This window comes from Psammomys obesus, unplaced genomic scaffold (genome assembly GCF_907164565.1).
Source record: "Psammomys obesus unplaced genomic scaffold, mPsaObe1.curated_primary_1811, whole genome shotgun sequence".
Taxonomy (NCBI): domain Eukaryota; kingdom Metazoa; phylum Chordata; class Mammalia; order Rodentia; family Muridae; genus Psammomys; species Psammomys obesus.
Window position 1 is genome coordinate 17,016,351 of NW_026585504.1, and position 25,557 is coordinate 17,041,907.

General features: G+C 51.3%; 1 protein-coding gene across 1 annotated transcript; it reads left to right on the forward strand.

The window, feature by feature from the left end:
• Positions 1-1,547: 1,547 nt before the first annotated feature.
• On the forward strand, positions 1,548-21,457 carry Bmf (Bcl2 modifying factor). The gene is made up of 5 exons (XM_055598044.1): positions 1,548-1,673; positions 2,041-2,170; positions 4,271-4,567; positions 6,012-6,172; positions 17,608-21,457. Exons 1-5 carry the CDS (start codon positions 1,548-1,550, stop codon positions 17,707-17,709), a joined length of 816 nt encoding a protein of 271 aa, XP_055454019.1. The 3' UTR covers positions 17,710-21,457.
• Positions 21,458-25,557: the final 4,100 nt, after the last annotated feature.

Consider the following 25,557-nt stretch of genomic DNA (forward strand, 5'->3'; position numbering starts at 1 on the left):
CAGATGAGTGCTTTATTGAGTTTCCTGCCCTTTCTCGGCCAGGACTGTTTTATTTGTTTTTTTACTTATTGAAAAGTTCTCCATTCTTCAAGACCACATTCAAAAGTCTTTGCATATTATCCCTAAACCAGTTATAGACTCACTGAGGTCAGGCAGCAGAAGTCTGGCACTTAAGCAGTTCCCAGCACATAGTAGGTGTTCAAGAAGTGTTTGGTCTATCCTGAAGGGTATCAAAGCAGATGCTGAGGCTCATAGCCAAACTTTGGGCAGAGTGCAGGGAATCTTATGAAAGAAGGGGGAGATAGAAAGACCTGGGGGTAGGGGTAGGAGACAGGAGCTCCACAAGGAAACCAACAGAACCAAAAAATCTGGGCCCAGGGGTGTTTCCTGAGACTGATACTCCAACCAAGGACTATTCATGGAGATAACCTAGAACCCCTGCACAGATGTAGCCCATGGCAGTCAGTCTCTAAGTGGGGACCCTAGTAAGGGGAACAGGGACTGTCTCTGACATGAACTCAGTGGCTGACTCTTTGATTACCTCCTCCTGAGTGGGGAGGCAGCCTTATCAGGCCACAGAGGAGGACAATGCAGCCACTCCTGATGAGACCTGATAGACTAGATCAGAAGGAAGGGGGGGGGGAACCTCTCCTATTAGTGGACTGGGGGAGGGGCATGGGTGAAGAAGAGGGAGGATGGATGAGATTGGGAGGGGAAGAGGGAGGCAGCTACAGGTGGGATACAAAGTGAATAAACTGCTTAAAAAGAAAAGAAAAAAGAAAAGAGAAGAAAAGAAAAGAGAAGAAAAGAACAGAACAGAACAGAACAGAAAAGAAAAATATGCAGTCTTCCTGAAATTGACCACATAGTACCTGAGCTGCTCTTTGCTTTCCCAGCAGCCTGAGCACAGCTTTCCGATGCTGCCATAAACATTGTCGCTGCCCAAGCTGTCCCCTTCATCTCTCCTCTGCCAGGGTTCTTGCCCAGTCTAGAAAAGAGGACAGTTGCTGCATTTGCTGGATCCGAATGTCTTTTGGTTATAGCGACAGACACACGTGTTCTCCTCCACCTTTCCTCGGACCCGCCCAACAGGCAAGAGGACGTTATTTATTTATTTATTTATTTATTTATTTATTTATTTATTTATTTATTTATTTATTTCCGTTACGCATTGCAAACCGCGGCTGAAGTCTCACAGCCTTCTCCTGAGCAGGCTTTCTGGACGCCCTGCAATAATTCAGCCCATTTCCAAGTAGACAAAAGTCACTTAGGCGCCCTGTCCCCCCACCTAGTGGAGAACCTAGGGACTCTCTGGTGCTTCTGGGGCCAGCGTTAGGAACCGAATCCTCCCCCGGTATAGTGCTCCAATTGCGCTTCTGGCGGAGGTCAGAAATGCTCTCGGCCCCTTACAGTGTTTCCAAGGGAAGGTTCGTACATTGGTGACTGTCCCTGGCAGCTGCCCAGCTTGAGACTTGGAGCTCCACTTGCCATTGGTCAGGGGTTGGAGTGACGCGAGGGGGGGCGGGGCCTCATCAGCTGTTTGCGGGATGCCCGGAGCGGGCGTATTTTGGAAACAATACCGCGCGGTGCGCCTTGGCCTCCTCCCGCCGCGCCAGCTCGCGCCCGCGGCAGCGGCTGCCCCAGCTCGCGCCACCGCCTCCCGCTGCAGCCCGGTGAGCGCCCGGGCGGCCGGGGGCCAGGCGGAATTGGACCGTACTTCTCCACCGGGAAGTGGGGAGCGGAGTCGCACGACGCGTGGGGGGCCGGGGAAGGGTTTGGTTTGCGAACATCTGGGGTGACTGAGGAAGCGGGGGGGGGGGGTTTGCTGGGATGTGGGGACGAGGTGCAGAGCACAACTTTGGGGGGTGCTGCTCCAAGAGACGGCTTTCGGGAAGCGTTTGGAACTCAGAGTTGAGAGTAGGTGGGCAGGTGATCCTGCGGTGCACTGCCAAGCTCCCCGAACGCTCTGCCCTCCGGGTCTGGATGTGGGGTGGGGCATTTCGCCTCCCTGCGGAGTCTGAAGGCTCCTCTTCTTAACAGCTGGAGTTTGCCCCCTCCTTCCCAATTGAGTGTGGGCGCCAAGCCCCCCGAGTGCTCGTCACCCTGGACCCTGGCGCAGAGCCCTGGCATCACGACTCGGAGGCTGAGACCCTGTCCTGGAGTCACCCAGGTGTGTGTGCGTGCGTGCCTGTGTGTGTGTGTGTGTGTGTGTGTGTGTGTGTGTGAACACACGCACGCGTGTTCTAAGATCTTAGCTACTATCGAGGTTCAGGGTATCTGGCTAGTGCCGTCTCCTAAGAAGAGGAGGAGTTTATTAAATTGAGCATCCCCGTTGGAGCGCCAAGGTTCTGGGATGGCTCCAGCGGACTTGAAGCCCTTTGCTAGGAGTTAAGCATTCTCTGGCTCTGCTCTCAGGAAGCGTCCTCTTTCTACCAGTCTGGACATTACCACTTTAGCTCAGGGAAGATGAGGGTCTTCACTCCTCCCCGAGTTTACATTTGATTTTACCCTTAGCCCCTCTGAGGCTCACAGCAACCGGAGAGCCACCTGCAGTTCTTGTGCAGAGTAGGAGGGGGTCTCCGCGTTTTCAGAGCCACACCCTCTGGCTGCACCTCCCCCACTGTCCAGTCTAGGCAGGGGTTGAACTTTGGGGCTTTGCTGGAAGGGGGAGGGGAGTGATAGGCTTCAAAAGAAACGCCAAGACAATGACTCCTGCCTGTGATCAGCCCTGGAGGGTCCCTACTTTGGTTGGGATTTCTACACTGCAGGGAACAGTTTGAAGGAGGAGAGAAGCCTTGCAAGGTGACAGCTCTTGGTCCTTTTATCTGGGAATTTTATTTTCTGTTGCTGATAAGCTGGAGTTCCCCCTTACTTATTGAAACAATACCTAAAGATGTCTGCTGTGCCACCCTAGCAGGCATGGCATATCCAGGGAAGAGGGCAGAAAGACAAGTCCACAGACAGCTCAGGGATCAGATGGGGTAAAAGGAGGGTTGAAGCAAGGACATCACAGAGCTTGCATCTGGGAAAGGAAGATTTCTGAACTTAACCGAGATTTCTTTAAAGACTTACACCCACAAACCGCTTGTCTTGTCTTTCAAAGGCGAGATGGTGGGGGTCAGGTCTCCGGGGAATCTCCAGTGGAGTCTGAGATGACAAAATTTGTCTTTGCATCTCCTTAACCTGTTCAGGTGCTTGTTGATGCTTCTGGTTGCCCCAGAGGCCCTAACTGAGGCTGGGACAGCTTGGAGGCTCAAGCTGCTGGGTGACTCCAAGTGCAGAATTTCATGAGCCCTCAGGTGGAGGGAGAGGAACTTAGCACTAAGAAACAGCCCCACCGTGTAGGCAGCGAGAGAGAGCGCAGCGAGAGGGCTGAATTTCACTTCCTTCTGTGAGGCTCGCTGCACCTATCTCAGGTTCGGCTTTGGCAGGAATGGGAGCCTGAGTGGAAGAGAATCTGAAGTCATGGAGACCAGTGAGTAGAATTAGCTGGACGCTTTGCTGGAGGCTGATTCAACCCTCAAGATTAACCTGTGATGGGCAGACAGCTCTGCTCCGCTGGGAGAGCTGAGCCCAGCAGCTGGAGTGACTAAGTTAGGTCGTTCCTCCCCCTTGTTCCAGGACACTCTCACCACACCACAGAGCCTGTTTGTTGTGTTGTGCAAGGAGGGGGTGGAGATGTGCAGCAGGGCGGGGCTTAGCACGTTAGGAGGGAACCTGGCTGCTCTACAATTGCTGGCTTTTGTTTTTTTGCTGCTAAAGCCTGGAGCTCTCAGCTCACACTTAAATGAAGGCTTGGAGGTTCCTTCTTAGGATGTGTGTGTGTGTGTGTGTACGTATGTATGTTGTGAACACTGTACAGTCAGTAATTGTCCCTTCTGTGCCTCTACACTTACTTACAGAGGCTAGTATTGCTTATAGATTTCCCAGGTATCTCAAGTAGTAGCACCTGATCCTACCTACCCCTGCTGTTGCTCACGCTCCTCAGTGTCAAACTTTGTGAGCAGCCTAGGTCAGAGGGGATGGGGGAAGGGTGGCTCTGGTGGGTTCAGGGAAGAGGTCTGGAGGGGCCCTGACCATGGAGGCGGTCCGCACTTTGGGGGAGAGAATGTCACCCTTGGCAGTGTTTTGTTACCAGGGTTGTGTATCGTCAGCAGTTGGCTTGGTTCCCTCAAATAAGAAGAGTGGGAAAGGAAGAAGGGGAGGGGGATCCCTAGGTCTGGCCCCCATAGGACAGAGCATCCCAGATGCCGCCATTGTTCTCTGACAGGAGAGATGGAGCCACCTCAGTGTGTAGAGGAGCTGGAAGATGATGTGTTCCAGCCAGAGGACGGGGAGCCAGGGACACAGCCTGGGAGCTTGCTCTCTGCTGACCTGTTCGCCCAGAGCCCACTGGATTGCACCCTCAGTCGGCTTCAGCTCTTCCCTCTCACCCACTGCTGTGGTCCTGGGCTCCGGCCCATCAGCCAAGAAGACAAGGCCACTCAGACCCTCAGCCCAGCTTCCCCAAGCCAGGGTGTTATGCTGCCTTGTGGGGTGACAGAGGAACCCCAGAGACTCTTTTACGGTGAGTGCTCTTAGCCCGAGAGGTTGGGGGAAAGAGGGGACTTTCCCTTCCCAAACCTGCCCATTACTATTTCCTTCCTCAAACTGAAGAGCCTGGGCTATCTGTTCATCAACCAGCAGCCTTCTTTACCTGTGCTTGGGCCCCCAAAAGGGCAAGTTGCTTTGTTCTTTTTATTCTTCCTGGAGGGATCCTTGAGTCCATGCAATCTCCTTTGGCCCTGGTGCTGATTTGCCTTTCATGAGGTGGAAGGGAATGTCACCCCTCCAACACTCCCCCTCCCCCCCCCCCCAGTCACTGTTAACAGCTCTTAGACGGAAGGTTCCTGAAGACAGAAGGTGGCTTCGAGTTGCCGTTTGGGATTTTCTGTGCTTGGAAGGAGAACTGGAGAAAGAGGTGGGGCCTATCTGGGCCCAGTGCCAGCTCAGGGATGTTTCCAAGGCTAAATCAGACAAGACCCCTTCATTTGTGGGCTTAAATGGTTTGTTTTATGAGAAATATGCCCTCCTCTGGCAAAAGGGCAGGATCAGACACTTGGTCTGTTTTCTTCTTTTAGCACACTGGCGTGTGGAGGGAGGGTAGAGGCTCAGAGGTCACCCTGCTGTGTCTGCGGGAGCAGACTGAGGAGCCGCTGCACTTAATCTCAGAGGGAACTGCCCATAGGGCACTTCTGGAAAAGCAGTTCTGGCGGGAGTCTGAGAAGCTGGAGGAGGCCTGCTTCGGGCTGGAAGAGGGAGGAGGAAGGAGGTGGCAGGCGCCCCCAGCGGCCATTCTGGTGCCAGCACTCGGTGAGCCGACTTGGCTGCTCTGTGGGCCTCAGGAGTTTTCTCACTCGCCTTTCCGCTGCTGCTCTGATCTTTGAGCGCTGAGCCCAGCTTTCCCTAACTGTACTAGAAAAATAAAGACACTTTTTTTTTTTTGGTGGGGGGCAGGGGGAGGTTGTTTGTTTTGTTTTTTCTCTGTCTGCTTTGCTCAACCCAGGAACTCTGGAGAGTTTTCCCAGAGAAGAGCTTCAACCTGCTGCCACATTGAAGTGGAGGATAGCTTGATAAATGACAGAAGATTGGCCTTAGCACCCTGCACCATGCATGGTTGTGAGAGTAGAGTGCTGAGAAGGCAGGCTCTGTATTCTTCTGTGTCTTTCCAGTATAAGTGTGAGTGTGTGTGTGTGTGTGTGTGTGTGCTTGCGTGCACATGGGTGTGATGGAACCTAAACCCGCAAGTGTGCTAACTATTCAGCTACTTCTAAGCTACACTCTCAGCCCTTGTACCAACTTTTATATTCGTGGGCAGCTGTCCAAGGTTGGCAGAATGCCCTGGTAAAGGCAGGCTGCTTCCTCTTTCTTCTATCCTAAGAGTTACCAGTGACCCCAGGTCTTGGCCGGAAAGGGCCGCCATGGAGAAGATGGGCAGAAAACGCTGAGCTGTGGATCCTGTATCGTTGCAGGCAACGCTGGCTACCGGCTCCCTCTCCCTGCCAGCTTCCCGGCAGGCTCACCCCTGGGGGAGCAGCCTCCAGACGGACAGTGGCAACATCGAGCAGAGGTTCAGATCGCCAGAAAGCTCCAGTGCATTGCAGACCAATTCCACCGGCTTCATATGCAGCAAGTAGGCGCGAGGGTCGGGCCGGGGATCCAGGCTGCTGGGGCTGGGAAGCCGGGGCCTGCTGGGAACCCAGGAGTTGCCAGGCCCCAGGATATGTTTCACTGTTTTCAGCTACCATCATTTCAATGGGCTGGATAGGCACAATCAGATGAGCACTCTTGTCCTTGAGAGCTCCAGCCGCTTCCTCAGCTTCCCAAGAGGTGGGAGCTGCTGCGACCCCTTCCTGCCAAGGGGATGGCTTCTCCCAGTCTGGTCTGACCAAGCCCCCAGACCCGAGTTGGGGGCTTGCCTCTTGCAGAACCGCCGCAGTGAAACTGAGCAGTTGGGGGTGTGCCTGGCCGAGGAACAGTGGGAAACCGGTAATGGGTCCTGAGCTGGGGCCCGAGTCGGGGAAAGTGGTAGAACCGGTTGAAACCTGACACTTTCCAGCTGGGGAGCCCCTCCTCACCGTCTGTGTCTGGGAACCCAGGCACCGGACTCTGGAGATTGTACTTCGGAGTCTCCCCAGACCCGCGGCCGGCGGCGGGGCGCTCTGCCTGGTGCTTGGCCGGCAGCCTGGCACCAGCCCCGCCAGGGCGGAGCATCGCGTGTCAGCCGAGCATGCGGCCGGGTCCATCAACAAAGGCGGCGGCTGGCAGGCTCGTGCTGGAGCCCGTTGTGCCATGGATGGGAGGCTGTCCTGCTTGACAGGGCAGCCACCGTCTGTGCTGGGGCCTTGGGTGCTTAACCCTTCCCAGGCAGGCTGGTTTTCTGGATGGCTGCCGAGGCAGGCGCGGAGCCTGGGGCTGGATCTCTGCCGGTATAGACACTACCTGGCAAAGCCACGACGCAGAGCAATGAACAGAATCTCTACCCGTGGGAGTGTGTGTGTGTACATGCATGAGTCTGTGTATAGATCACCGGAACTTATAACTGTCAGGGCTGATTACAACCTGGATTAGATGGGCAACTTCATATGACCAGAACAGTTATTGGTAGCAGTAACTTTGATTTGAGAGACATACCATTGCCTGAAGCAGTGGGTAGAGGAACTGACACTGAGTTTTCTGAGAACAGGCCACAGGGGATTATTGGCATACCAAATGCCAAGGAGTCTGAGAGAGATTTGGGGCCACAGCTATTTCTGATGGGTTTGTTGTTGTTGTTGTTTTTTACCAGCCCTTAAGTGATTTGGAAAGTGGGTGTCCCTGTGCTTGGTTATAAGACAGCCTGGCCGATTGCCGTGGCCCAGCCACAGTCTCCATTCCCTCTGTGATTATACTGTACAAGCTTGGTTTAGCGAGTCCCCTCTGGTCCACGTATGGACCCCTCCTCATTCTTGTCAGCCTCTTGGCCTCCTTTCTGCATATTTCACCTTGATTGTACAGGTCCATGGCTCAGCCCAGTTCACACCTGGTCCTCACACTGACCAGAGTGGGCCGCAGTGGCTCATCTAGAGCACATCTGGAAGGCATTCTTTCTTCATTCCACAATAATCTGGCCTCTCTCAGCAGCTGTTTCCCAGGACAGTCCCCTGTTCGTTAGTGAGCTCTGACGTCCTGGAGACCAGGCTGAGGGCCCCCTCACAGCTGGACCTCGGTTCGGAAGAAGATCCTCTCCTGAGGTCTCCCTGTGCTTCACTGGCTGATACACATGAATTCTTCCAGTTTAGGGCTGCTACTTTGAGAGCACAGGTCAGTTCTAGATAAGGTGCTAGCATCTCATCCAGAGCACCCCCAAGAGGTGGGAGGAAGAATTGCATGACAGTATGAGCGTGTTAGCTGCTTTTGAGCCTTGTAATAGATCTCATTTCTTGTTATACTATATTATTATTGTTATTGTTATTATCTAGAGAGAGTCTCAGCCCAGGCTGGCCGTAGCTGTATAGCTGAGGATGGCCTTAACTTCCGAGACACGTCTTTTTTGTTGTTGTTGTTTTGGTTTGGTTTTTCGAGACAGGGTTTCTCTGTGTAGCCTTGGCTGTCCCGGACACACTCTGTAGACCAGGCTGATCTCGAACTCACAGAGATCCTCCTGCCTCTGCCTCCTGAGTGCTGGGATTCCAGGCGTGCACCCCCACACCCTGCCTGAGTCACCTGTCAAGTTTGGAGACTGCGCAGTTTGTGTGTTGCTGGCGACCTTGTACACTAGGCAAGCTCTACCTCCATTTACCCCGCCGTGATGAATACTCTTCTCCTTTCCCTGCACATCAAACATGTAGGATGGCATGCTGGCAGGCTGGGTGGATCAGTTGTGTGCCAGGGGTGAGGCAGAGTGTGAGCAGCAGGTTTCAGACTGCCCTGGGTGTTCCTTTATGTTGGCCACATTCCTTATACCTACCTGCAGGCCATTTGTAATCTGCACCATATTTTCTGAGGAGTGTGGCGGCTAGGGGAAAGACTAACATGATTCCCCAAGCATCGGTCCAGAGCGGCTCCTCTAGATTCACACACAAGACTTTATGGACAGAAATCAGCCAGGAGCTCCTCACTGCTACTTCCTCAGGTTCTTAAACCATGAGAAGGTTGGAGGTAAAGTGAGCGGAAATAAAAAGTTCCCTTCCTCCTTTTTTCTCTCCCTCCCTCCCTCCTTCTCTTCCCTCCCCTCCCCTTCCTTCCTTCCTTCCTTCCTTCCTTCCTTCCTTCCTTCCTTCCTTCCTTTTGGGGTTGGGTAGGTACCCCAGGGTCTCGCTACATAACACAAACTGGATTCAACCTCCCTGAGTTCTGGGATTACGGGTACGTGCCACAGTGTCCTGTGTAAGGGAAAGTATTTTCAACCTTCCCCATGTATCCATCTCTTTCTGCAGGGTCGGGGGGAAGGTTCGTTCTGTTCCTCTTGGCTGGCAGGCTGCAGCAGGTATCTCTCATACTTCGCCGACAGTGGTGCACTTAGATTTGGGTTCTGAGAGGCTGGCCCCTGCAGTTCCTCTGTGGAGGAGGGAGGATCGGATTCGGTTCCTGACAAACTCACAGCTGCCCCGGTCAGGATGTCCGAGCCTGTGTTAACCTCTGTTCTCTGTGAGTGTCCACCAAATGGTACAGATGGTGGACTTGCAAGCAGCAGATCTGGGAAGAATTTCCTTTCTTACCATTTATACAAGCTGTATTTATGAGCAAATCATTTTACTCGTACTCAGACTTCAGGTTCCAGTGTTAACCTCGCAGAGTTGATGTGAAGGGCCTCTGGGAATTGTAATACAAAGCACTGTTGGCTTGGCCTTGTACCTCCGGTGGGTATTAGACACTTGCCTAACATCTGGCTTTGATGCTCAGGACTTTAAAAAAACAAAGACAAGAAACCATGGTAGCTTGGGCAGTTGACACATGCCACTAACAAACCTAGTGGAGGATCTTAAGTTCAAGGACTGCCTGGGTAACTTAGTAAGACTGTGTCTCAAAAAGGAAACAAGGATGTAGATCATTGGTAGAAAGCTTGCCTAGTGTGTGAGCACGTACACGATGAATTTGGGGGTTTTGCTTGGATCTGACTTGATAACTCTTGGGGAACTCTTTTGGAAGCTGTACCCAGACTGGTGTTGTCATGGCTCATCACCTAGCAGCTTCTCTGCCCAGCATCCTGGATCCTTTGTTCTGGGAGTCCCTGATTGCTTCCTTAGGATGCTCTCTGTATTGGTGAGTGTTTCTTCTGGAGCAGAGACCATGGCTAATGAGGCCATTCAGGCTCTAGAGAGAATAGCCCTGTGCAGGGTCCCCAGAGATTTGTCCTAGAGTGAGAAGTGCTCCTAGGAAGCCATCTTCTGTCCCAGGAGTAGGAGGTCTATGCAGGACAGTGCTGGGGGAAGAGTGGAGCTGGGGGAGGGGTCGCTGAAAGCTCAGTGTTCGTGAGAGCGTGTACTGGGGCTTGGGGGCCCTGTGTTTGCTCTGTGGCTGGCTCTGTTTATATCACTCGCTATATTTAGCTTCTGAGTCATCAGCGTGGCAGACTGGAGGCTGAGTTCCCCACACACTCTGCACCTGACTGCTCTTTCTTCCAAGAGGAGGCCTTCAAGTTCCAGGCAGTTCATCCCTCCCTGCCCACCAAGGCAGGCCATGGGCATGGGAGTTAGCTTTGGTGTGTTTTCAGGGTGAGGGGGGGAGGTGGTAGGGAGACAGGATTGGAGGAAGCACAAAGAAGAATAAGGAAAAGTGCCTTGTTGCCTTTTGATCATTGCCTGGCAAGCCAAGAGGGGACATTCCACGACCAGAGCAAGAACAGTCTGCCTGTGTGCTGAGAGAAGGGATCCAACCTTTTACCCTTGCCCAGTCTGCCTTGTCCTGTCCAGCAGACTGACCCCAAAGAGAAAAAAAAAAAAAAAGAACAGCCAACTGCAAAGGCCCCAAGTGGAAAGTGAGCCTGGGGGTTCATTCTTCATAGCTGTAGAGTCTCACAACCAGCCCACCCCTCCTGCTCTCCTTCTTCCTTCCCCATTAAGGAAACACTTCCCTCCAGAGCTCTTCAGAGCTTGCCCAGTGGTCTCATGGAGCTGGTCTGAGAGAGAGGGAACTGGGTAAGGGTGTCAGTAGTTTCTGTTTCCTGGCTATGGAGGTAGGGACATGGATTGTGTCCCACAGCACTGTCCTGCCTAGCCACTTGTCCCCCAGTGGCCAGATCCAGTGACTTCCAGTTGTGTCAGAGGAAGCCCTGCCACCGCCAGCCAAGGAGTGGCTGTTCTAGGCTGCTCTCTCTTCCTTGGAGAACTGATAGGCTTTGCCTTGGCAGCTCTCACGTCCTGTTAGTACTGTTTGCCTGTGCTGAGAAAGCCCTTGGCAAGGAGCATGTCTTTCCTTTTCCATTTTGCTATGTTGCCAATCATGGGTTGTCTGGGCTGGGGCTCACTGGGTCCCTGGGTGACCCTCTGGGTGTCAGACTCCAAGTTAGCTTGAAAGCCTTGAAACCGGAGCTCAGCTGCCTCTGGCTACTGTGACCAGTCTCAAAATAGGAAGGCTCCCCTGTCCCGAGGAGTCTGGGCAGGAGGTGGTGCTTGCGGGGCTTAGGGCAGGCTTGTGAGCAGAATGTGTCCAAGCTGCTCAGTGCTGCCACCAGGCCCAGGGACGAATGGATGGTTTCTCCTGTAATCAGCAGAGTGGCCTTGCCCTTCCATTGTCCCTATTTTATAGAAAACAGGCTCATAGAGGCAAAGCAACATGCCTAAGTTACTCTACAAGAGGCTGAACTCAGCTGTGAAGAGTTGGGTTGATTCGAAAGCCATGATAGTTCTCCCTAACCGCCCCTGTTTCTCGGCAGACACATGCCAGAAGACAAGGGTCTGATGGAGCTGCCATCTAACCAATCTGGCTCATACTGTACTTAATCCTCTTCTCTTGGTTTCTTCTTCATTAGATTGTACAAAAAGTGAGAACAAGGTTATACCCGAACCTGCTTTCTGTCCTCTCATAACTCTCAGTTCTCTGGGCTGCATAGGACCTTTAGCAAAACATCTTCCCAAGTTCTGCAGAGTGGAATTTTCCCAAGGTTCCTTTATCCTTGTCCCTGCTCTCAGCCACAGGCTTTTCCTTCAGCCGTGGCCTGGGTCGTTTTTATAGTGACAGGAGAGTGAGGATGGGCAGTGTACAGATCCCCCTGTGAAGGAGGTCTTGGCAATTCTGCATTTTGAAGTAAATGAGGGTGGTTTCAAAACTGGTCCTAATTTCAGACCAGTCTTTAGTTCTGTTGGTCTTCAGTTAGCTCTACCTCTGAAGGGTTCTTTTTTTTCTGGTCTACACCATCCTTTCTGAATAGTTAATGATCTGGAAACAATGTCTTTAAGCATACTAGGAGAGCAGTTTGGTGATGCTTCTCTTTGCAAGGGTAATGCTATTTGCATAGTGTGAGTAAATACTGCAATTTTTTTTTCTTCCTAAGACAGGGTTTTCCAGTGTAGCCCTGGCTGACCTGGAACTCTCTCTGTACACCAGGCTGGCCCTGAACTTAGTGATCTGCCTGCCTCTGCCTCCTGAGTGCTGGGACTAAAGGTGTGTGCCACCATGCCTGGCTGACACTTTGATATATTAAGGAACGAAAAGGTTTGTAGGAGTGGGGAGGCAGCTCAGAGGTAGAGTATTTGCCTACCATGCCCAAGGCCCTAGGCTTGATTCCCAGTACTGTAAATAAATAAATAGGTTTCTTGTATTAATGTTCATGGGTGTTTTGTCTGCAGGTATGTCCATGCACCATGTTTGGGCATGCATGCTGCCCTCAGAGACCAGAAGAGGGCATCAAATCCCCTGGGGCTGGTTATAAGCCACCATGAAGGTGCTAAGAATTGAACCCAGGTCCTCTTCAGGAACAGCAAGTGCTGTTAATCTCTCGGATCTCTTGGGCCTCTTCCCTCCCTCCTTCCCCCCTTTTAAAAGAATAGCTTGGGATTCAGAAGTCAGGGATTTGAGTAACTCATAGAACTTGCTTAGGATGATTTTTTTTTTTTTTTTTTGAGACCCTGCTTTCCCATCTGTAAGACAGGGTTGGTAATACTTGCCTGCCCCAGGACCTGGTGAAGTGATATGAAAACACTGAGTCTGAGACAGTGAAAATTGCTGTTCAGTACATTTGCTTTCCAAGTGTTAGGGCTTTTGAAAACCTCTTCTCCCGATTCTTTGGGCGACTTCGCTGTGCAGGCGCTTCTGGAACCCTGCTGACACATGAAGCTCCCAGAGGGCAGGAATTGAATCTGAACAGGGAGAGGCAAAGGGAGATTCTTATCCAGGGAGGGCCAAGAGCATGCTTTGTGCCTAATGCAGAGGCCCCGTGGGACCAAACAGAGGTTGATTTATGTAATCTAGCTGTGTCAGATACCACAGCCGGCTAGATTGAGCCCTTTCTCTCTCTTCTGCCCCCGCCCTTTCTCTGTCTCTTTTTACTATTTGGCCTCTCCCAGATAAGAGGCTGAATCTATCACGTAAAGGACATCTCTTCACCTGGGCAGACTTCAGGCCTTCTTGGCCTTAGACAGGTGGGTTATCTTTCAGGTCTGCGTCTCGCTTATAGTTGGTCCCACGTGCGCAGGTTGAGAACCCACAGCGTGTCTTGCTGCCTCCCCACGACAAAGGATGAATGGCTAAACCTTCTGATGTAGTGCCTTGTTCACGGTGGGCATTTAAACACTTGTCCATGATAGCTGCCCCCTTGTTCTTTCCCTCCACTCTTGGGCCTGAAGTTTTGTGAGTGGGAGGGCTTTGGGGTAAGTGTTTCATCTCCTATTCCCAGGTCTCTCATCTTGGGGTCATTCCACTATGGTTTCTGGGAGCTCCCAGCCCATCTGGGAGAGCTGGGCCCTGTTCCAGGGGTTTGCCCTCGGCGATCGCAGATTGTATGCTGGGTGCCGGGCCAGGTGCCTGAGACTCAGAAGCCGACAGACTCTTTCCTGGTTCCCCTTTCCTTCTGCCTCCTTTGGAGGGACCAGTGCTCTCTGCTGTTTTGCTGTCTTTGTATCCTTCATCCTGTTTGGTAGAGGCTAATTTCCTTCCTCCACAATTTCTCTCTCTGGCCTCCTTTCAAGTCCTTTTTCTTTCCTTTCTCATCAGTCTCTTTTGTTTGACTTATTTTGTAGAAATATTTTTGTTTATTGTTGCTCCTTGTAATCAGGGTGTTCTTTGATTCTTGGTGTGTGGGAGCTTGTTTTCTATTTTGGGGTGTGCAGAGAGACCTAAGTGCCATATGCCAGGCTTGGCTTATGCCCTGGGACTTCTCAGGGTTTTGGGGGTCGGCTCCTAGCCCTCCCTAGCAATGTCCAGGCTTGCTGGGGTAGCTGACAGCACTCAGTCCTTGGCACTGTGCTGTACTCCTGAAGGCAATTGTGGTCACAAACTCCTTGGGATTGGAAAGTACCTCAGTGGTTTCCAAAAGCCAGTCTGTGGCCTGGCTGCTGCAGAGGCACCTGGGCAGGATCTACCTCTGGCACGGCCACCAGGGCAAGGCTCTGGTTTAATGGAAAGAGGTTAAAAAGCACTGAAGAATGTGCCAAATTATGAAGTGCTTTCTTGTAGGCTGTAGGATCGTGAGTGGCTTTTATATTCTACTCTGTGATTCTTTATATTTTATGATGTTTCTTCAACAAATATGTATTATTTTTATTATGTAAATATACAATAAATTTTCATTCTGACCTCCCTTACTTCCCTTTATTTTTTCGGCACTGGGGATAGAACCCGGGCCTCCATTTGTGCTAGGCAAATATTCTACCACTGAGCTATATTTCCAGCCCCTTTCTGATTTAAAAATACTTTCATTTTTTTAATTATGTGTGTGTGTGTGTGTGTGTGTGTGTGTGTGTGTTTGTTTGTGTCTATATGGGGTTATGTGCTTGTGGGTGTAGGTGTCTTTGGAGACCAGATTGTCAGATCTTCTGGAGCTGGAGTTACAGGTGGTTGTGAGCCACTGATGTGGGTGCTGGGAACCAAACTTGGGTCCCCTGCAAGAGCAGTATACACTCCTAACCACCGAGTTATCTAGCCTTTCTGCCACTTCTGGCTTTTAAACTCTTTTTCATGGAGCTTGTGCAGTAGGTAAATTCCTGGGCCCCTTTCATGGATGTTCTGACCCTGTTGGCATGGGTGGAACCCAAACACTCCGTCCTGTGACACAGTTGGATTTAGAAGTCATACACCTCGGGCTGGAGAGATGGCTCAGCAGCTGAGAGCACTGGCTGCTCTTCCAGAGGTCCTGAGTTTAAATTTTCGGCAACCACATGGTGGCTCACAACCATCTGTAACGGGATCTGACTTCCTGTTCTGCTGTATGTGAAAGCAGAGCATTCATGGGCATAAAATAAGTAAATAAATAAATCATTAAAAAAGAAGTCATACATTTAATATAACATTTATTTTCCTTACAAACAATTGTGAGATAGGCTCTCTGGTTCCTGATCTGAGGTTCTAAATCTCTCCCTTAGTGCTTTCTTTCTGGGTCATGAGCCCTGAAGACTCACCAAAGAGGCAAGGTGCTGGCGTTTTATCAAACGCTGGCCCATCTGCGCTCATGCCCCCATTCCTTGCAAGCCTTTAGTCATCCTATTTGACCACTCACCAGCTCACAGGTGCTTTTCTGACTCTAAACTCTGCCCAAAGATGGGACAAGGTTGTTGCCTTGCCTCGCCTCACTCCTAAAGAACCTACTGGCCCAGGAAGTTTCCTTTGTAGCAAATGACCTCCATTAGCAGAATCTGGAAGAAACCAGGGCGCATGGAGATGGGACCAGTGCAGGCTTTGTGTCATAGGATTATGATCCCTTCCCTTGGCCATTAAGCTATTTTGAGGTGATGTAGGAAAGGGAAGGACGGCAGGTCTTCTCTGCCGCAAAGAACGATGACTGAGGCGTCATGACTGTGCACAGTGGCCACAGGTAGGGATATTGCTCTGGGTACTAGCCAGTTCCTGCTGTTTGCTGCTTGCTAGCTATATGATGAGATGGTTATCTCATCTTTGATGGGTGTCATAATACAGATCCATTTCATAGGGTTTGGGGAGTGGATGGGTTTTATCATAAATAGGAGAATGCTTTTTATCCCATACTGTACCTTGAACCCCAAAATTCAGGGGATCTTGTTGAAAAATGCACATTCTGGGTCAGGGGGCGTTTCTAGTGAGCATCAGTGATGCCCAGGCTGCTGTCCTGGGGACTACACCTTAAAGAGCAGGAACGTAGATCCGATCAGTATGGAACCTCCTCAGTCTGTTTCTATTCTTGTTGCAAATCAGAGTTGTTATTGCTGCTCTGTTTCTTCAAACAGGTACCTTGAGGAGATTCACAATGCCAGCAGACCCACCTCTCCAGGGGCCTGTCTTTTCCTGGGGTCTCCTGTTGCACTCTTGACCTTTGCACCTGTTGTGGGCAGCAGGTGGGGAGGGACGGTGGTGGGAGGGAGTTCTCCCAGCTGCTGCAGCTTTGCAGCTGAAGTTCAGACTGCTCTACTGGAACCAGATTTTGTTAAGCCGGGTGTGTTTCCTCTTTTTTACTCATCTTTGTTTACAAAACACGAGGAAGCCATCAGTCTCCCCAACGCCTCTGCCAGGCTTCTCTGTGGCACACACCCCACTTCCCTTAACCTTCTTGGCAGGCACCGGACCTCCGAGTCACTAGCTTTTCCTCCACACTCCCCTTCACCATTGCTGTGGATGTGGGGTATTCCGTGTAAACCTCAGCTGGATGCTGTATTTCTCTTCGTGGCGGAAGGCAGAAGGCAGAAGGCAGCCTGCTCGGTTGCCTGGGGAAACCTGGGGCTGGATGGAACTTCAAAGTTTGAGGAGTCTAGGAAAGCTGGGAGTATGACCTACTTTTCTTACTGACTTACTCTCCTCTTCTCCCGAGTGAGTAGGGGTTGATGGGTGTAGATAAAGACTGCCTGAAAGAGGGCCCCCTGGACATCTCACATAAACGTGCTTGCTGGCCGGGCCACTGAAAGAATCCAAATCCAGCCTGTGCTGGCCTCCTCTCTGCACACTAGATTTTCATTCCCCTGTCCACCAAGAACCCCACGAAGAGGCCCCAGCCTGTCCTCCTCCCCTGGCAGACAAGGAGAGAACAAAGACTGCCTCTTTCAGTACTCCCTTGTCCCCCTCAGGCCTCTGCTGGCCACTGGGAAAAGCTACCTGTATAGACAGGACACCAGCCAGAAACCTTTGTGCCTCTGACCTCTGAACTTTGCCCCCTGGCTTCCCAGCCTGACAGTAGGACCCGGGATAACCTCCAGAGCTGGTGTGCATTCTTTGTTTTTGTTTTGTTTTCAAGTGTGTTCTTGCTTAACGTTTAATTGGCTCCAGTCAGTAGGAAAGCGCTCCAAGAGGGATTATTTATGGCTTACTGTCAAAAGCAGCTATAAAAAGGGCAGCCCAGAGCTGGGGATGCTGAAGGGGGGAGAGGGCGGGCTCTCTCACACAAGTGAGTGTGTGTGTGTGTGTGTGTGTGTGTGTGTGTGTGAGTGTGTGTGTTTGTACTGGATGAAATCAGATTTTTGCTGCCTCAGCAGTGTGGTTTAAATTGAAGATTAACCCTTTGACCTTCACAGTGTCAAATCGCTTGCAGATGGAGGCTCTCCCTCCCCTTCCCTCTCTTGTTCTCTATGTTCCTCTGGAATGGGGGAGAGGGAGGGAACTTCTTGTCTTTCTCGCTCAAGCAAGATTGTTGTTCATGCAGCTGAGGTTTGGGGAGGGGGGGTGGCCTCAGGAGCCAATCTGATTAAAAGCAGCACTTGGCTAAACTCTGGAAAAATCCTTCGAGCAGGGGAGAAAGTCTGGTCCTCCTGTGCACAGGCCACACAGCCCAGCCTGGTGTTTTTAATGCCCAAACTATAGTTGTCTCTGGAGTTTTGTCCCCCTGTCCTCCCCTCCCCCCCAACCCCTCATTGCTGGATGGCCCAACGATGTCAGCCTGAGATCCATCGATGGGAGCCTGTTTAAGAACCAATAAGGAGCCCTTGGTCTTAGCTGGTACCTGGCACCTAATGTCTTCTTTTGCCCTTGCAGCACCAGCAGAACCAAGACCGTGCATGGTGGCAGGTCTTCCTCTTCCTGCAAAACCTGGCCTTGAACAGAGAAGAGAACAGGGAAGGGGTAGGTCCCTGGTGAGGCCGGGCTGCCCTCCTCGGATGGAGCGCCAGGAATGCAGTCTGGGACCGGACAGACGTCTGGGAGGACAGATCCTGTCTTGTCAAGTTTTGTTACTTTTAGTTTTCCTTCTGTGTGTACATATGCCATACCCCAGCGGGATCTTTGTTCCCTCTTCAGAGCCTCCACTGGGAATGGGGGCCTTTGTCAAACACTGTCGATGGAGAGGCAGCTGTGCCTGCTGGTGGAGTTCCGAAGGCTCCGAAGATGACCAGTTGGTGAAGTTCTCCAGGAAGTGGACCTGGGCTTTTCTGCTGGAACTGGTTAAGTCAGGTTAGACTCCCAGGACCACCAAGTGTGTTAGTCTTCCCTCTAGCCTGATGGAAACATGGCTTTAACCCACCAGGACCTTGGCTGGGAGCTTCCTGGCTAAGAATAGCAGTGCCTTGGCTAGCCAGCTCTACGTCTGGGTTCGTACTTGGCACAGCCAGTGCCCACCACATGGGCTCAGGGATTCTTACCAGACCCTGTCACCTCCAGAAGACCTCAGGGAGGGTTGGACTTCTCCAAGAACCCCTCAAAGGTGCCACAAAATGAATCAAGCTTGATAGGCCTCAAGTCTGACTTGGTCCCACATGGAAGCCCCTTGATTGATCCCAAGGTGCAAACTACTGCCTGGGGTGTCAACGGTGTGTGAGCCAAGTAGCCAGCCATCATCGCTTTGTACCCAGCAAGCAGCCTGTGCCTTTGTCAGCTCTGTTTTCAAAAGACCCTGCCAACGACTGGACTGGATTGGACTTTGTCCATCTCGACAGCAGCGCTTGGAGATGGGGTGGGTTTGCTGGGGGCGTGGGAATGAAGCAGCCACCCCACTGATAAGTCTGTCCCAAGGGAATCCTAGACCTCTTGGTTTCCTTGGAAATGTGTACCTCCTCCCCCTTATTCCCGTTCCTTTTCTGTACCTAGTGGGATACAGGAAGAAGCCAGGACAGTGGCTTTGTCAGCTGAAAAGTGACTTTTGAAGTAACAGTGTTTAGAACATGGAACCGGCAGAGCTGGGTACACGTTTCCCATCTTCCTTTAGCTTTCAGCGAGGCCAGAAGGGAGAGTGCTAGAACCCAGCAGGACCTCAGCTGCCTCTGAACTTCTTCCTTCTCTCCCTGCCGAAACACTCAGGGAGGGAACGTGAAGCAGCCGATCTTAGTCACCCTGTGTCTCCTCACACGACACCTAGAACTTAAACCATGATGTTTATATATGTAAGGAAAGACATTGGTGCTAAAATGAAGATGAGGCAAGACCCAAAGAAAAGATGGCTTCCCCATGCAAAGAAGACCCCAGGCTTATTCAAGGAATTTGGAGGAGGAACTCAGAGTAGACTCAAATTGAACAAGCCGATTGACTCCCGTTTCTGTAGAGAAGGGGGTCTTAGGTACCGTAGAGGGGCAGCTGGTCTCCTGGTGTACGGTTGGGAAGGCTTCCCACTGCACAAGGCTACCTATAGATGGGGCTCAAGGAGACTGAAGTCCAGCCTGAGCTCTGCTCTTCAGGCTGCATGTCCTGAGGTGGGGATCTGTTCAGCATTAGTGATGTCTTTCCTAATTTGCACAGAGGTACTGTATGTGCTCTCAGTGGTCCCGAGGAGGACTCCAAAGCATGTGTATAAGCCTTTGTGTTTTCCTGCTCAGATGACTGGGAGATAATTTACCTCTTCTTGGCCACAATCATTTTCTCAGGGTGTATACTACGGTCCGTCTGCTAAGAAAGTGGATTACTGTTTGCAAGGAGAGGAGACCCAACTAATGAATACAAAGACTGGTTCTGGGGCACACGAGCCACCGTGAAGCCTAGGCTTCCTACATCTCCCCCATGCAGTTTAGGTGCGTGTGGGACACATGTGGTCTTTCCCCTTTCCCTGAATTAAGGCTATGACAGGCAGGCTTCTGGTATGTGCTTGGTACATGTGCGTTCCCCCATACATACATCTTTAACGTGTCTTAGCAGACTTTCCGTCTGTGCTAAGGCACAGCCGTCAGCTTCAGAGACCTGGGCTGGTACAGGCTGGGTGCCCTGTGGCCTGTCCTGACAACTGAGCCCAGAGTTTGACCTGAACATTGAGCCTGGGGCCAGGTAGAAGCTGGTCAGAATGCACTGTTTCCACTTTGGTCCAAGCCAGGACCAAACTCACTATTTTGGACAAGCCAGGGTGAAATTTAAACCCATTTTTATCTGCCTCCGACCTGAGTCCAGGCTTGAGTTGAAGCTCAATGGAAGAGTGCTTGCCTAGCAGTCAAGAGACCCTTAGATGGATCCCCAGGACTGTAAAATAGAAATAAATAAAAATGCCTGCCTCCCCGCAAGCTCTAGGAGGTAGCTGGCAACCCAGCTCAAGGTTCCCCCTGGCTGGTTGCTTTAATTGGCCAGTGATCTCCGCCTGGTGAATTGGGTTTCGAGTCTCCCAGTCCAGCCCCTCCCCATCTCCAGGAGCCTGGCTGTCTCTAGTGAGGAGTAGAGCTTCAGATTTAGAGGGAGGGCAGTCTGACCTGTGTGCTGACCTGTAACTGGCTGAAGGCAGCGGGCTTTTGTGGTATGCTGAAGACGGTGGTGGGAAAGGGGCTGGAGAAAACTCAGTGTAGAAGTGCCCTGGAGGGACAGAAGCCCCCCGTTCGTTAGGGGGCCAAACTGCTCTCCTGATTCACAATTCCCCAGGAGGCGTTTCTAGAAGCCAGAGAACAGATCTGGAGGGGAGCATCCCCCCCGCCCAGCCACTGACTCCCCCAGGGAGGCTGGGGTGGCGTGCACTCTGCCTGGCCCCGTCTCTCTGTTTCAAAGTCTGGCTGAGCTGTTCGGTTGTCCCCAGTGGCCTTGTCTTGCTCAATCAGAGGTGGAAAAAGATCACCTCCCGGTGACCTCCCTCAGGCCCCAGGGGATGGGCTGTGTCCAGAGCTATGCAGCAGAGCTTGTTTCCAGGGCCTAGGGAGGCCCAGCTGGCCTGCCTTGCTGCCCCTGCCACAAAACCCAAGCCCAACCCTGAGCATGGCGGAGAGTGGGTGTTGGGGACAGTCTAGCCAGGGCCCCTGTCTGCCCCAAGCTTTTCAGGAACTGAACAGTGAAGTCACTGTGACTGTCCTAGTCAGTGAGGAAGACAGTATTCTGACCTTCCTTCCTGGGGACCGGATAGGGAGTTGGGCACAGGTGCACAGAGCAGCAAAATACATAATACTTCATTGGCTCTGGGGGAGTCAGTACTGTGGCCACCAACCCTGGTGGGAAAAACTGTGGCTCTATGAAGATGAGGAACTCTGGAGGCAGGCTACCCTGGCCTGATGCCCTGGTAGGACAGGGTGGACCCACGGATGTTCAAAGTTTCCTGGGATTCCCATGGGCTGCAGGCCTAGGGGACAGAGCCTCGAGGGAGCAGCAGAAAAGAGCTGGGCTCTTCCATATATGCCTAGCTTTGGCCAAGGTGCTATGAGGTATGTGGCTGGAGGCTTGCACTGCCCCTCTCTCTACAGGCATCGGATGGTCCACCCCATCTCTGGGTCCACAGGAGCTGACGGGGCGGGGGGAGCCAGTGAGATGTAGCATTTCCTTCATCCCCACTTTGGTTGGCCTGGGGTCTGGCCATTCTGCCTTAAGGAGAGGACGGGGACCATTATTTTTATCTTGTATATAATATTTTGCCCTTTTGTTCTTTACATGTATACATGTGTAAATATCCTCTCCCTCATCAACTGGTACAATTTTTAATAAAACCACTTAAAGCAAATCTGTTCTTTATTTTTCTACAAAGGGAGAACATCAAACACTCTTCGAGTGTTTTCCCCTGACATCCCCGAGTTACCATGGAGGTGCTGGCCTCTTAACACTGCCTTTCTCTTCTTGGAGTTGGAAAGAGCTGTCTGGCTGCATAGTTGCAGGGCAATAGACACCCAGTGCCACGGGGTAGAGGGGGCTTTGGAGGGGTCAGCCTGGGTTTGAGTCTAGGCTCTGGCCTCCACCTGCTCAATGACCTTGACAAGTGATAGCACCTCTGCCTTCCCTTACTCCCTGGCTCTGGCCTGCCTTGAAGCATTAAAGGAAATTTGCCACAGGCCCTAGCCCTGCCACCTCTGGCACCCAGCAGTGGCAGCTGCTGTGGTGGAGATGAGCCTCCTGCCCTTCTACACACAACCCATCTCCCCTGGCAAGCCAAAGCTCTGGTTTCTTTTACCAAGCAACGAGGAAGCACAGGCCTATGATACCAGCCGCTTGGGAAACTGAGCAAGGAGGGTCACAAATTCAAGGCTAGCCTGGGCTATAGAGAGAGTTCAAGACCTTGTCATTAAAAGGAAAGGACTGGAGATGTTACTTGATGGGAGAGCACTCTCTTTCTCCTTCCTTCCTTCCTTCCTTCCTTCCTTCCTTCCTTCCTTCCTTCCTTCCTTCCTTCCTTTCTTTCTTTCTTTCTTTCTTTCTTTCTTTCTTTCTGTCTCTCTTTCTTGAGACAGGGTTTCTCTGTGGAGCCCTTGCTGCCCTGGAACTCATTCTGCAGATGAGGCTGGCCTGAAACAGACTTCACCTGCCTCTGCCCCCTGAGTGCTGGAACCAAAGGTGTGCGCCACCAGCCAGCATCACCTTTCTTCTCTCCCAGGTCATTAACCAATCAGAGATAACTGGGGAGCAGTGTTTACACAGCATTAATCAATGATCAGCATCCAAATACACAGTGCACCAGACCAACCCCCCAAAAGATTTATTCATTTTTACGCACATTGGTGTTTTGCCAACATGTATGTCTGTGAAGGTGCCAGATCCCCTGGAACTGGAGTTACAGACAGTTGTGAGCTGCCATGTGGGTGCTGGGAATTGAACCCCGGGTCCACTGGAAGAGCAAACAGTGCTCTTAACCACTGAGCCATCTCTCCAGTCTCCCCACGCTCCTTCACCCCAGATGTGGATCTTAAGGACCCATTCAAAAGGCCAGGAGCAGAGGAACTCTTTAAAGACAGCAACAGGAAGATCCCAGGAAGATCCCAGGGGCTTGCCTGGCAAGCCACTAGTAAATGAATTCATGACTCCAGGTTCAATGACTGATCCTGTCTCAAAAATTAGATTAAAAACGTAGGGGCTGGAGAGATGGCTCATGGAGCCGTGAAGAGATGGGGTTAAGAGCGCTTGCTGCTTCGGTGCACGTCTGTAATCCCAGCAGAGACAGAGGCAGGCAGATCTTCATGAGTTCCAGGCCAGCCTGGTCTACAGAGTCAGTTTCAGAACAGCCAGGGCTACACAGAGAAACTGTCTCGCAAAACAAAACAGAAAAAAAAAAAAAAGAGTGTTTGCTGCTTTTTTAGAGGACCCGAGTTCAGTTCCTAGGACCCACATTGGGTAACTGACGAGTGACTGTGGTTCTAGCTTCAGAGGGATCCAATGCCCTTAGTCTCCACAGGCACCCACACTCATGCCCACACGGAAACAGTAACTAAAAATCGAACTGCGTCTTTAAATATATATGGTATAGAGTAATAGAGGACACCTCAGCTCTGACCTCCAGCCTGCACGTGTGCCTCCCCTTTATCATGCATACACGCTTCCACCACGCGTACAAAGTTGTTTGAAAAGAGAGAAGGGAAGCTAGACTTGGTAGCATACAGCTTTAATCTCCAGTACTTGGGAGCCAGAAGCCAGCCCTGGCCTACACGGAGAGCGCTAGGCTAGCCAAAGCTACATATTTATTTATAAAACAATTGTAATATATAATAATAGAAATTCATTAAATAATCAATTAAATGTAGCCTTTCAGGAGTCATGTGCTAGGTACTTAGGGATTTCCTGGTTGGCTTTTTTCTTATGTATGTGTGGGGCCCTAAAAGTGATTCCCAGCTCGTCGAAGAACTCTGTAAGTCCTTAGGGAAAGCCTGCTTCCGGTCACTGTGCTTGCTGTGTGAGCAGACCAGCTGGCCTCACCTGTTCCATGCTTCTGTGAAGACATCAGCTCTCCATAGATCTCCTCCTCTGTAGACCGGGACCGTCTTTGTTTTACAGATCAGTAAACTGAGGCCCACATGGGCACTGGACTTTTCTAGGTGGGCTGTTTATTTATTTATTTATTTAATAAGGTTGTTTTTCTTTTCTTTTCTTTTCTTTTTTTTGAGACAGGGTTTCTTTGTGTAGCCCTGGCTGTCCTGGAACCAGGACTAGGCCAGGCTAGCCTTGAACTCACAGAGATCTGCCTGCCTCTGCCTCTCAAGTGCTGGCATGAGAGGCGTGTGCCACCACCGCCTGGCCCTGTGTCGGCTCTTCAAGTAGCTGAGTCAGGCCGGATGTGTGTGAGTGTCTTACTCTGTGTTTCCACTTGAAAATCACATTGCTAATGCCCAGCTATTTGAGGAAGCCAAAACCTGTCTATTTTTAACGCCGAATAACTGCCTCTTCTGTAAAACATGCCACTTCTCACCACGCTATATTTGAACAGTGAGGTTTATTTTTACTGGAGTGTGGTGGAAACGGGGCTTGTTCCCATGTCCAGATGTTAGGCTACGCGTCATAGGCTAAGTTGTAGTTGAGTCCACCAAGCAGCCCTATGACCAGCAGGTGCCTAGTGATAGTGATGGCTTCATTTTTAAATAATTAAAAAAAAAATTGTTTATTTTTGGTTTTTGTGAGACAAAATGTTTCAGTATAGGTCTGGCTGGCCTCAAACTCATGCTAATCTTTCTGCCTCAACCTCCCAAGTTTTGGGGTTATATGCTGGGGTTGTTTATTTATTTAATTTGAAACAGGGTCTCACTATGTAGGCCTGGCTGGCCCAGAATTCTCTCTGTAAACCAGGTTGTCCTTGAACTTACAAAAGATCTGCCTGCATCTGCCTTCCGTGTGCTGGAATTATTGGTGATTGCCACCATGCCCGGCCTTTTACTTTCTGTCTTGCAAGTCATCTTAACCCTACTTTTTTTTCTTTTTCTTCTTTGGTTTTTCAAGACAGGGTTTCTGTGTATAGTAGCCATGGCTGTCCTGGACTCCCTTTGTTAGACCAGGCTGGCCTCAAACTCACAGAGATCCGCCTCTGCCTCCCGAGTGCCGGGATCACAGGTGTGTGCCACCACACCCAGCTGACCCTCCTTTTTTAAAATTTGTTTTCATTTTTTAACTTTTTATTGATTCGTTGTGAATTTCACACCACACACCCCAACCCCACTCATCTCCCCATCCCTTCATAGCCTCTCTCTGCCCTTGCCACCTCCACACTTAAAACAACAACAACAACAACAAAAAACCCCAATAAAAAATATCTCATCATGGAAGCTGTAGCATGTCAGGGTGCGTCCCAGAGTACACCCTTTTGCCCACACAGCTTTACTTGCAAACGTTCATTGCAGTGAGTCATCGGTCTGGTTCTAGGCCTCTGGCTTCTGCTACACCATCAATGCTGGATCCTTCCGGGGACTCCTCTCCCACAGCCTGTTGTTTTCCTGTGTCATGGAGACCCTGCAGCTTTGGACCTGCAGGACCAGCCCCTTCACACACTCCGGCAGCTTATAGATGGGGTAGATGTTGCGGTGGCCTGGATCTCGGCCTGGGCAGAAGCTGAGTTGGTCAGCCCGCCAAGCTCTTCTGCACCCCACGCCACCAGTGAGCTCTCCAACACTGCCCCGTTGCTAGGTCACTCAATGCGGCGGCAAGGGGCAGGGCCAAGTCTCCAGCTCTCCTGTCCTGGGGCCAGCTCTCCTCTTTGAGGGGCAAAAGGTGGGGGGGCATCTTGCCCACACCACCACCAGGCAGACGAGTGGCTGGGCCATGCCCCTACTTTTTGTAGCAACTGAGGGAGGGCTCACCCTTGTCCCACTCTATTCCTTTTAAAAACACGATCTATCTGGGGGAAGCACAGTG

What these genes read in the sequence shown, in the direction of transcription:
- Bmf (XM_055598044.1), top strand. Translation starts at nt 1,548, where the DNA reads ATGCCCGGAGCGGGCGTATTTTGGAAACAATACCGCGCGGTGCGCCTT. An exon ending in ACCCCAGAGACTCTTTTACG is followed by an intron (nt 4,568 to 6,011) that starts GTGAGTGCTCTT and finishes GTATCGTTGCAG; the next exon opens with GCAACGCTGGCTACCGGCTC. An exon ending in ACCGGCTTCATATGCAGCAA is followed by an intron (nt 6,173 to 17,607) that starts GTAGGCGCGAGG and finishes TTGCCCTTGCAG; the next exon opens with CACCAGCAGAACCAAGACCG.